Source organism: Microtus oregoni, unplaced genomic scaffold (assembly GCF_018167655.1).
Source record: "Microtus oregoni isolate MIOR12 unplaced genomic scaffold, Mior012 000014F_ref0000157, whole genome shotgun sequence".
NCBI classification, from domain to species: domain Eukaryota; kingdom Metazoa; phylum Chordata; class Mammalia; order Rodentia; family Cricetidae; genus Microtus; species Microtus oregoni.
The window spans coordinates 47,201,224-47,214,181 of NW_024543073.1; the positions used below are offsets into that span (position 1 = coordinate 47,201,224).

The following is a 12,958-nucleotide window of genomic DNA, read 5'->3' on the forward strand; positions in this document are numbered from 1 at the left end:
AAAATACTATAAACTGGGAGGGTATATTCTATTAGTATTATAACAATAAGACAGATTCACACCTCAGTTTGGCTGGGTCAAATTAAAAAAAAAATCACCTTACTTCTGACATTATCTACGTTGTGGCTGTTGCAGCCCGTTTGACAAAATATTTACCAAATACTAAAAAAAAAAAAAAAAAAAATTCCGGCTACAAAATTATACACCACCTTCAAGAACCAGGAAATACTAAATGTCTTTGGCTATACAACTAAAAAGGCATTCATCCAATGGAACAGGGCACACTCATCTCAGAACCACAGAATCAGAAAGTGTAACAGAAATACACATAGAAATCATAACTTGTCTTGCCTTCCTCCATTCTATAGTAAGCAAGAATGCAATTTACACAATCTTTCCAGATGAGACTCAATAGTACTACAAAAAAAGTCAAAGGCAAAGAATGTAAAGTAAAATAATTACACACTAAGTGGAGTCTTGAAGGGACAAATGTTCTTTGTCATATTTTTTACTTGTTTGTGTGTTTTAAGCCATACAAGTGTTAGAGTTGTAGCCAATAAAAAGCCACAATCCTTACAAATGAAAATAATAGAAAAATAAACCAAATGAAACATTTATTAATAAATGAAGCCTGTTTTATTACTTCAAATGTTAATGATAAAAAAATTTTTAGCACAGCTGTTGCATTTAAAAAAGTGAGACTACATCCTATGTTTCTAGCTCAGTAAGCAGATGGAGCTGATGTCTTTGAATGACATAACAGTTGAGCACTGTACAGCACATCTTATGAAGACCCGTAAATTAAAGAACTACTAGTTTAGTGATAGAAGACAAATAAGCGTTCATAGTTTCAGCTTCTTTTTTCTTCCTCGACCATCAGGGGCGCCATCCATTTTACGCTTCTGTGTCTATGAACAAACACAACAATTAGTTCTCATGACAAGACTAAACTAATATAAACATTAATATATTCTCACAATGCTGTACCACATTAGTAGTTAACTAACATGACAGGGGACTTTTCTCCAGGGCTACACAACAAATCTTTCAAAACCACTATCAAATCTCCAAATAATTTACCATTACTGATAACAAGATGCCGGCTCCCTCCTGAAATACATTCAATTCAAACTGCTAACACATTTCTAAGACAGGTGGTAAAGCTATTGTTTCCCTAATATTCCTTGAAGTCTCCTAAAATTTCAAAAATAAGAACAAGTAAAGCCTGGCAGTTGATGGTGCACGCCTTTAATCCCAGTATTTGGGAGGCAGAGGCAGGTGGGTCTCCGTAAATTAGAGGCCAGCACGGTCAACTGAGCAAGTTCTAGGATAGGCAGACCTACCAGAAAAACTCTGTCTCAAAACAAAGTAAATAAACAAAAATAACAAGTGTGCACTCTTGGTAATCAGAAGACATGCTTTTCCATATGGAGTGCATCAAGATCAGTTTGTATTTTCAGGTAACTGAAATGTATTATTTACAAAGAAAAAAGACAAAACCAAACATAATGGAACAGTGTTCACATACTCTGAAGGGTAAGTAGTAGTGGTGGGTTTTCTGGAGATGGCTAGTGGGTAAACTGCTTCTCATGAAAGCACGTGGACCTGAGCTCGGAGCCACAAAACTCATTAAAACCCAGACAACCCCAACAATTAGGGTATGAGGGCTAGGGGGAGAAGAGGTGCATAGGACAACCAGCCTAGACAGAATGGCAAGCTACAAATTCAGTTGAGACTTTTTTTCTCAAAAATTAAGGTGGCTTAACTGATTGTCAACTTCTACCTCACAAAGTACTTCCACACACATATATATGCATAATACACACAGACACACACACAAACACACACCCAAAACTGCATCACTCACATACATCTATATATTTTACATATTTGTAAATACTCACCGAAGGCTTTGGTCCTCTTTTCTTTTTCTCTGCCTTCTCCTTTTCTTCTAGTTCCATATTTTCTCTTTCAATCAAAGTAATTAAAGTATTACATCTCCTCTGGAGCTCCTGCATTGTAAATATACATGGGAAACGTGTTATTTCTAACTACATATTGTCAGAACTTCAATATCTAAATAAAGGTAGGTTTTAACAAACAGAAAAATCACCCATATATTCCCAAAAGATTAATAAAAACAAACAAAAAGAAGTTAATTTTTACTTACAGACCATACTATGAGGATATAAAAAGCAAAGCAAATACTTAATGTTTTTACTTCATTCTTTAAAGCTGCACAAACATAGCTGGGGGAAGATAGCTCAGTAGTAGTGTGCCAATAGACAAATAAATACTGATAAACAGTAAAGCTCCATACTAGTGTATATTCTTTATAATCATTCCTCCATTGATCATTTAGGTACTAATGCAGCGAAAATGAACATCTAACATATGCAATAAACTGCCTAGGAACGCTGGACTACTTATATTTAAAGGTTAACATACAGAATTCAAAAACAAAATCACCTAGAACTTAAGATATGAAAATAATCTTTTCTTTAAAAGTATTATCATCGTATTTTATGGCAGTAATATACAGAGCTACAAAGTCCATATGAGTTTTGTCTACCTCCTCTCTCTACCAATATGTAATACTTTGTGAGGCAAAATCCCTCTGCATCACTATTTGCTAGCAGTACATTTCCTTACAGACCAAAAGTGTTTTGTTTATTTAATCTCTTATATTAAAAGTAAGACTTCCACACAGACAACTACAGTAAAAATAAGTCTGAATGCCAGGTAGTATGGCACACATTTAATCCCAGAATTCTGGAGGCAGAGGCAGGTGTGTGAGTTTGAGGGCAGTCCAGTCAACCAGGATAGCCAAGACTACACAAAGAAACCTTATCTCAAAAAAACAATACAATAATTTTGAACTACTTAGTAGAAACTCCATGCATGACTTAGTAATATTTTCAATAAAAGAGGTAAAAAACAATAAACAAAGATGTGTTCCCTTTAAAAAGCATAGTGCAACACACAGACCACTGATGTGCTGCACCATGCCTTTAACAGGTGCACACAGCGCACATACTGAAATCCTGTTAACTCCTGGACAAGAATTATGCCTCAACCTTTATCACAAAAGTATATATATATTTGATTATTCTGTGTGCCTTAACAGCGTATTAGGAAGGCAGTTTCAGAACTGGTTAATGTGTTACGTGGCACTACCTCATTACTGTTATGATAAAATTATTCCTTATAACTATATATGTAAAAGCAGTACCTTACATAAAAAACATAGGAGACTTTATTATCAACAGAATCTTTCAACCAACTATATATTTAAATAATATATCTATATAAACTGCAGGTCTTTATATCTACTGAAAAAAAATTATTTTCAGTAGTCAATTGTGAAAATATCACAAACTATCCATGGCTACGTATACTAGGAAGATATTTCAAATACACATACTTTGCCTATTCCTCTATGTTCTAAACTTAAGAATACTCAAATCTTCGTACATTTATTACTCTAACACAAATCAAAGATGAAATATAGAAAAGCAATCCAAAACTAAACTTTTTTGAAATCTAATTTGAAGATAGATGTTAGAAGTACACAGAACAAACTAAACCCTGTCTTAAATCAGTATAAGGAGTATTGCTCTGTGCCAATCCGCTGTTTTAAGAGCCCAAAGTCAGCATCCTGAGGGACAGACGGATGCCTGAAGAACACTTTTCTCTACAGGACTGTCCACTTGCAAACCCAAAAGTCATCATGTTCAGGTGAATTTGATGGCAGCATTTCTCCTCACTTAGAACCTCACTAAAACTAGTGCCAGAAACTAGTCCTATTATTGTATAAGGCAACATTAAAACATACAACATTAAAGGAGGACAACAATGTTTTCAAATTACCTCTAAATGTTCAAACTGTGACAGAGAAAAATAGAGGAAATTATTTAATTATTTTAATTTCTGAAACTAAAAATCTACCTCAAGGATTTTTTTTTTTTTTTTTTTTTTTTGAGACAGGGTTTCTCTGTAGCTTTGGTGCCTGTCCTGGAACTACCTCTGTAGACCAGGCTGGTCTCGAACTCACAGAGATCCACCTGCCTCTGCCTCCCGAGTGCTGGGATTAAAGGGGTGCGCCACCATCACCCAGCCTTCAAGGATATTTTTAAAAAGTCAAAACACTGAATATATTCTGAACTCTGCTGTGTTTTAAAAAAAAAAACCTTGGACACTTACCATTGCAGTTCTGGACTTGAGAAACCAATCAAATCTGAACTGAGGGGAGTTTCGAATACATTGGCGTAACTCATCATAAACATTTTCCTTGTCAAATCCAAGCTTGTGCAGCATACAAATAAGAAAACGATCCTCTTCTTCAGTATAGTTTTTTCCTTTGTTAGTACCATATGATATTCTTAGCTGATGAAAGGGTGCTTTGTACCGTCCAATCTATGAAAGTTATATTTTATAGTTATTATATAAAACACAAGTCCTATGCAACCCATTCTGCAAACTTACTTCATCCTTACTATAATATTTTTTTTTTTTTTTGCCAAACAGGGTTTCTCTGTGTAGCCCTGGCTGTCCTGGAACTCACTTTGTAGACCAGGCTGACCTCAAATTCAGAGATCCAACTGCCTCAGCCTCCCAAGTGCTGGGATTAAAGGCACCGCCATCACCAACCCAGCTAGTCTTACTATTATTATCCATAAATGTTTTTCCGTCTGGGTAGCAAGCCTCTTTTGCCCCTTGTCCTGTGGTACTTTACAGAAATGATGTAGGCCTAAGCTTTCTGACACCACTGAGGCAGAAGCTGAGTCCAGCACTTTTAAACTAGGTTATCAATATAATATTCGGGTAAACTATGTTTTAACAAAAGTTAAGTTTTTGTTGTTTTTTGAAAGAAATTTACAGTAATTTTTTCTTTAACATGGTTACCTCGTCATATTCAGAATAGTTATACTAGCTCCTATACTTGAATATACAAAGTACCTTTGTATCTAGTGCTTTCTTGATACTTATTCTTCTTTGAATTCTTGCCTCTCCCCTTTCAATCTGAGCCATAATCTTCTCTATGTCCTGAAGTTCATTACATCTTTCCCAGAACACAGCTGTAAGCAGATAAACAGAATAAATGGAGGAAAGGGGAAAATATAAAAAAGAAAACAGGAAGCTTCCAAAAAAAACCTCTATTCAACTCTCAAAAAGCGATAACATTCCTATATTAAAATAGGAAAGTATTACCTGAGTATTCAATGACTTCTTCTGGAGTTTTTCCTTCTACTTCTCTGGCTATATTTTCAATATCATCACGACCCCACTTCTCATTAGCTTTGATAAACTGGTTAAAATCTCTCTTATTCCAATTAGTAAACCCCTAAAAAGCAATAAGCAAAATATTTAATCACGGCACATTAAATTTAGAAAATAATGCTACTACAGTTACAAATGCATTTGGTATTATAGAAAACAACTCTTACTTTATCTTGACAAAGAGTTTTAGAGTCATTACTTTTCATGTATGCTCTTTTACCAGTACAGTACGGATTATTTGGAAGCCTGAGTCACTAACCCTAAATGGAAACTGTAAGGAATGCTGCATGGAAAGGTCCAATGACACTTTTTTTTAGCTTTCAAATACTATTAGGAGTTTGGGAGGAAAAGTAAGTAACAGATAGTAAAAATGAATAAGCAGAAAAATGCAAGAAAAAAAAAGCTTAAAAGATAGGTGAGCATATGAAGTAAAAGTGGAGAGGAGACATTGGGGCAAGGATTAAATGGGAAAAGAGGGTCAGGAGAAAGTAGAAACAGGAGGGAAAGGGTCAACCAAAACTAGGATATAAGAAGTCAAATGGAGGGGGAGAGGTGGCTCAGAGGTTAAGAGCACTGACTGCTCTTCCAGAGATTCTTTTTTCTTTTTTTTTTAATATTTATATTTATTTATTATGTATACATTGTTCTGTGTGTATGCCTGCTGGCCAGAAGAGGGCACCAGACCTCATTACAGATGGTTGTGAGCCACCATGTGGTTGCTGGGAATTGAACTCAGGACCTTTGGAAGAGCAGGCAATGCTCTTAACCTCTGAGCCATCTCTCCAGCCCTCTCTTTCAGAGATTCTGAGTTCAATTCCCAGCAACCACATGGCGGCTCACAATCACCTGTAATGAGATCTGGCACCCTTTTCTGGCCTGCAGGCATACATGCAGACAGATGGAACCTACTACTCTACATGCTACACCCTATGAAACTCTATTTAATAAAGAGCCAGTGAGGCCATATAGCATGCAAAGGTCCCTGCAGCCAAGCCTGATGACTTGAATTCAATCTTCAATCCCCAGAATCTACATGGTAAAAAGAATTGACTCCCTCAAATTGTCCACATACATGAACACAAGTACACATATATATACATACATACGCATGTATGTGTATATATATAATATTTATACAAAGATATTCTATATGGGTGGCTGATCCCAGAAGTCATGGAGATCAAACAAAACTCCTATTACCTCCTTATAAATTGTTGGTCAAGAAGGCTGAGAAATCCCGAACAACATAGGCTACTGCCACTGTTCCTGGTTGCCCACCACAACTAGAATATGAGAACTGATTACTGAAGACAGCTCACCATTTGGTTACAAGGTAGAGAACTCAAGTTGGAACTCAACTGGAAGCTTCCTTCCTGATGGCTGGCCTACACAGTGCCAGAAGTACTATCATACTATAGGGAATATCACAGAAAAGGGGACAGAAAGGATGTAAAAGTCGGGTGACAAGGAGGAGAGCTGTGAAATGTTACCTTCTGTGCATAAAAAGGCCATTATAATCATGAACTAACGGCAGTTGCAGCTGTTTGCACTAAACCTGCACAAGACTGGCCCTGTGGGTATTCAGTAATGGAGGAGACCACAGGGCTCTATCATCACTGGGGTACTGGGTATCTATGGATGCTAAGACAAGCAGAGGGGAAGTGTTCAATTGTGCAGCCACTAGTAAAGCCACCATGTTCCAATGGATAGTTCCCCACCCATACTCATACAAACAGATCAGTGGGTGACAACTATGGGACTGGAGTGGGGTTTGACAGTGGCGGAAAGGATTAGAGAGAAATGTTGGAGGCAACAGTTGTCGGAATGCATTGTGTGCGTATGATTGCCAAACAATAAATTCAATTTTTAAAAATGGGTAGGTTAAAGTCAAGATTCTCAGGCTGAAGAGATGGTTCAACCATTAAAGCTAGGTTCACAACAAAAATATTAAGACTGAATTTTCAAAGGTTTGAACCCCAAAGAATGCTTTAATAATGTTAAGTAGCATACATCTGACAGAGGATTAATATCTAGAATATACAAAGAACTTAAAATACTTAAACCCCAAAACTTAAAGAACCCTATTAAGTAAAAGTCTAAGGAAATAAACTGCCTTAAGAAAGTGAAATATAAATGATTAATGAATATATATATATCAATACAAATATATTATGAACATATATAAACTATCCAACTTTGCTAGTTATCAGAGAAATAAAAATTAAAATGCCATTGTAATTTTGTCTCACATCAGAATGGCAATCGAAGAAAATATCAAATACTGCCAAGGAAGTGAACAAAAAGAACTTAGCTCTTATGCTGCTGGTAGGACTTTAAACTAGTTCTGCTACTATAGAAGCCAATACAGCAGGTTTTTAAAACTTAATTTTGTATGTCTAAGTTTTCGCACAAATGTATGCCTATATTATATATATCCTGGAACTGGAGTTGTGGACATGTGAACTGCTATGTGGGGGCTATGAATCAAACCCTGGTCCTCTGCAAGAACAAATGTTTTAACCTGAGTCATCTCTCCAACCTTCTGTATGGCAGTTCTTTTACCCAAGACTCCAAGTCATTATGTCTGAGATACTTGTAAATCAATGTTTATTTTATTCAGCAATCATTCTCAAGAGCTAAGTTATAGGACCAACATAGTTATCCAACTACAGAAATAATGACAATGTAGAACAAGCAGTGTGTGGAAATTTTTTCAGCCATAAAGAAGTTACACTGTTTACAAAAACATGGATGCAGCTGGAGTTAATCTTCTAAGTGAATGAAGCCAACACCAAACAATGTGTGTGTGTGTGTGTGTGTGTGTGTATATATATACACACACACACACACACACACACATATACATATATATATTCTCATTTGTTGCATCTAGATTTTATAGACACTTAAAATTATTCATGTATATTGACACAAATGCAGAAGAGGGGAAGAACGAGCTCAACGTATGACGTATAGTTGGTATAAAAGTATCCTTATGTAGCACAGTACTAGGTACAGTGAATATTAAAATTTAGAAGTGTTTTAAATCAAGTACCATATAGAAATTTGTAATTGAGAAAACTTAGAACTCACAGAAAGCTAGCAATACTAAAGATAAGTTCTAAAGAATACCAACTCTACTGTACATAGTTTTAACCTCAACTAGTAATGAAAAACAAAACGCAGCATGTGTTCAAGTCTCCCCATGTTTAATTATCCTCCCCTGACTTCACAGTGCTGGGGATTAGACCCACAACACCACATGTGCTAAGGAAGCAGTCCAGTGCTGTTAGCCCCCCACTAATTATTGTCTTGAAAGCAGAAACTTGCACTATGCATGTCTCAACATACCTAAAACAGTACTTTACAACATAACTTTGTGTTCATCCAAGGTCATACCTGTGTCAGAAGCTTCTCTTTTTCCTCTAGCTCCTCATCATTGAGGGGCTCCGCTTCATCAATTTTAAGTTGTTCTTCTTTCTGTGCCTGTGCTGCGTTAGGTAGGTCAGGACTCCGAGGCACCTAACAGATGTTTTCCAATATCATCAATTAGTGCATATTTTAAGGGCTTAACAGACTAAATTCTTGACAAATTAACACTTCACATTTTCGGCATAGCCATGAAACTAAACATATACTGATTTCCAATATTCTATTTAAAAATTATTACACATGAAATTTTTTTTTCAATGAAAACTCAGAAGTGCAATACTAAACACATAAAACTGGAGCACAGCAAATATCAGTATTTCCTACTAGGCTCACTTAGTTAAGCAAATGTCAGTAAGTAGTGTGCTCTTAAGAGTTTCTGAGTAGAAAATATGTAGAGAAGAATTTCAATCACCTTGTACCCGATGGTTTTCCTGTAATACAGAATTTCTTTTTCCAGTAATTCAAATAAACGTGGAGGAAAGAACTGGAAATCCTGAACATTTGGTTGTTTTGGAGGTCGGGGTGCCTAAGAAAAATAAAAACAGTATTGTCCATTAAAAAATAAATACAAACTCACATGCATTCATATTAAGTCATTTCCTAAACCATGACAACTAATTCTCCAAGAAACAGAATTCACCTTTTAATAAAAATTAATCAAAATTTAAACAAATTCAAAAATCATACAAAACATAATTCTCTATTTCATTTTGTTGTAAGAATTTGAGAAAACAACTAAATTTATAAGATATTTCAATATTTCCAAGTTGTCACTCTACCTTGGGTGCTTTAGGTTCACTAACACGAAGAGCCTCCCTGAAATACGCGTCAACAGCATAATTGGCTTTTCTTTCTCGTTTAGGTGGTTCAATCCACTCTGTGAATGCAATCTAGGAAGTGGGAAATAATTCAAATCACTCATTTCATTATACACAGCAGTGATTTATATGCCAGACTATAAACTCTATAGAGGTGAGGACTACAGTATTTCTTATAACATATAATTAAAACACAAAATAAAATCTGTAATACTACAGAATATGCTACAGCAAAAATAACTAGAAAAAAATAAACATAATTTTCTTAGAAAACTTGAGATTATGCTAACAAAGTAAAATATTTCTTCTATATCAAATTTTCAATTTTTCTCTGTAGTAGCAAATATTACTAATAAAATGAAATCATTTTAATTACCAATCAATTCAAATTCCATGAAAAATAGGCTATGGCCTTTTTATTGGCATTTAGTTAACTTTCAAATATCCCCAATTATACTAACCCCATACAATAACACTTTCAGTAACAGCATGTAATGAACTTATCAGATACATTAAAAACAATCCAAACTGGTATAGTGGCACACATGTGTAAAGCCAGCATTAGGAGAATTAGGAGAATTTAAGGCTGCCTTCAAGTATAAAGCACAGATGGGCACTCAGGGTAGTAGTAAGACCCCAAATAAGCAAGCAAGCAATCAAACACACCAGAGGTTACATGCGAAACACCACTTACACAGTAAAACACCTACACTGTGAGTAAACAATACTCACAAAGTTTCACAACTAACACAAGCCTCCAAGGTTTCAGTAAAACTCCATTCTGAAATAAATACCTTCTGTTTTTCTCTGTAGTCTTCTCCTTCAAAGTTATAAACACTAGACTCCGTATCCATTGTAAAATTTCTAAGCGAGCTCTCACCCATCTTGGAGAGCTTTTCATTCATCTCTGCAGTCTACACACAAAAAAAAATAAAAACAAAAAACTCATTATAATGAAAGGAAAATAATCTCAAGACCTTTAATCAAAACAGATTAGCCTTTGGGGGCTAGAGACGGCTCAGCAGTTAAGAGCGCTTGTTGCTCTTTCAGATAACCTGGTTCAATTCACAAGAGAGCCCACACCTATATTTAACTCCAGTTCCAGGGGATCCAATGGCTTCTTCTTGCCTCCTTGGGTAACAAGTACACTGTGATGCACACACACCCATGCACATGATATATTTTTTTAAACAAAAGATCCTAACTGAGGAAGTATTTTCTCAAGTAGTTTTAATCTAAACTCTTCAGGTCCAAAGAAAGCTTGAATTTTCCAAACTTCAAAAGACATCCAAATATCCAGAAATGAGACCAATCTGAACTACAGACAGGTAGATAAAAGCCAGCATTCCTCAGGAACTTGTCAAGCCAGTTCCAGCTACCAAGGGGAGATTTCCCTTACCTCTGGCAGTCCCCTACCTGTGGCACCTTTCAGCATATCAAAGTACATGCTGGCCTCCAGGTTCCCTCAGTATCACAAGTACCTATTAAACATTTAGAAGTCCATGCTACCTTGCTAGCATCCTAGCCTCACTTCCTCCCCTATGTTAACTCCAGTTTCTCAGCTTCCTTCCTACCAGTTACTCACCCTTCTTACAGCCTAGCTATTTTCACCACTCTCCTCTTCAGTTCCTGCTATTTTCCCCTACGTGTTCTCTACTCTGCTACTTCTCCAGCCCTGGCCATGTTCAGTCTATTTTCTCTGCTCTGGACTCCTCCAGATGCCTCTGGCTGTTCTCTTCCTTTATCTACAACCAAAAAACTTCCCCTTAAATGAGTTAAATGGGCAGGCAGGCTGTCAGTTTATTTGTAAACTCTTTCTGTTACAAGCCATTAACATTTACCATTTATCTTCTTACCTTCTTTGCACCCCTTTCCAAAATACCATCAATATCTTCATCAGTGATTTCACTTTCTTTTGATGCAAACACATGTGTGGCCCCATGTCGAATCATTTGAAGCATTTCATCTTTCCCAATTTTGTTCAGGTTCTGATCTACAAGCCTCCCTGGGGAGAGTTTGTGTTGTATTATATTAATTTTAAGTTTTAATTAAAAATTGTGTTATGTGATAATTTTTTACTATAAAGTTAAATTTTTAAATGTTAGAGGCAATACCACTCTTACAGTTTTATCCCATTTCTGTTTACTAGTAATTTACAAGTGATCAAACTCACTGGTACATTAAACTTAATGCCACATTTTTCAGCTGGTTAAGTTACATATTATATAACGTTATCTACTATATATTGGCTCAATAAAATGTTTTTTGATAGTATTTGAGATATTTGAAAATCATCAGTGATTTCACTTTCTTTTGATGCAAACACTGAGCAAAGTGGAGCATGCATTTAATCCCAGCACTTGGGAGGCAGAGGCAGGCATGGTTGTGAGTTCAAGGCCAGCCTGGTTTACTAGTGAGTTCCAGGACAAACAAACAAAAAATCAAAGAGGGAGTCTTACAAATTTTAGTATTTGTAAAAATTCTAAACAAGAAATATCCTATCAGAAAGATGGTATTGCTCATTTTTCCAAGTCAGTTTTTTCTTAGAAACAGAAATACATATCTTCACTGTGTTTTGATTTTATATAAGAACAGGTGCCTTTAATCCCAATACTGGGAAAGCAGAGGTAGGAAAACTGAGTTCAAGGCCAGTCTAGTCTATTTAGCAAAGTCTAGACTAGTCAAGGCTATACAGAAAGCTCTGTCTCCCTACTCCACCCCTACTTCCAAAAAAATATCTAGATATGATGAACCCAAAGCTTTTGAAAATTTTGTTTGATCACAGAAAAGAATACAACATTAATAAATTAAATAAAGATCTTCAAGGGGTAGGAATTTAGTCAACCTTAATTTGTGTTTTCACAAATACACGCAAAGTGTGTAATCCAAAAGGCTGATCCGATACCAAAACTTGAAGTTCCCCTCAATCGAGCCAACTCCCTCTAGTCCTGTGTCTAGTCAAAAGTGTCTCTCCTACTAAATTTTAAAGTTCCTTGAAAATAGGCATGCCTGGTCCACTTGTTGCTTTAGTCTTAGCAGTAAGGACAGTGCCTGGCATAGTTCCAGATAAGAAAAAAAGTAAAACACTTTGTGCCTTTCATTTCTTCAGTATCCCCCGGTGCTTGTCAATCTGCTAAATGTCATACACTTTATATATTACCCTATTTAATGCTTAAAAAATTCTAAACATTACTTTTATGTCCACTTAAGTGAAATCTGAGGCTCAGGCAGAAAGAAACTGTTAGCTAGTAAATACTCAAATCAACTTACCCAAGTTTAAAAATCTACTTAATAATAAAATTAAAAGTTTAAAATATCTGGAATATAAGCCATCTTGGCTGCTAGCTGGACTCCCAGGTGTTTAAAATCTCTAAGAAACCATCAGACAGAAACATGTTATTGTCAATGCAACGTAGGGAATTATCTGA

At 35.8% G+C, this 12,958-nt stretch overlaps 1 protein-coding gene across 1 annotated transcript in view; it reads right to left on the minus strand.

The window, feature by feature from the left end:
* Window positions 1-617: 617 nt before the first annotated feature.
* The window catches only part of Smarca5 (SWI/SNF related, matrix associated, actin dependent regulator of chromatin, subfamily a, member 5), a 36,951-nt gene continuing 24,610 nt past the window's right edge, over window positions 618-12,958 (minus strand). Inside the window, exons 15-24 of the mRNA XM_041663479.1 lie at window positions 11,387-11,535; window positions 10,325-10,444; window positions 9,492-9,602; window positions 9,125-9,238; window positions 8,680-8,802; window positions 5,212-5,344; window positions 4,960-5,078; window positions 4,204-4,416; window positions 1,905-2,012; window positions 618-908 (exon numbers count right to left, since the gene is read on the minus strand). Coding sequence (XP_041519413.1) covers window positions 843-908; window positions 1,905-2,012; window positions 4,204-4,416; window positions 4,960-5,078; window positions 5,212-5,344; window positions 8,680-8,802; window positions 9,125-9,238; window positions 9,492-9,602; window positions 10,325-10,444; window positions 11,387-11,535 — 1,256 coding nt within the window. The 3' untranslated portion in view covers window positions 618-842. The remainder of the gene's footprint in view (window positions 909-1,904; window positions 2,013-4,203; window positions 4,417-4,959; window positions 5,079-5,211; window positions 5,345-8,679; window positions 8,803-9,124; window positions 9,239-9,491; window positions 9,603-10,324; window positions 10,445-11,386; window positions 11,536-12,958) is intronic.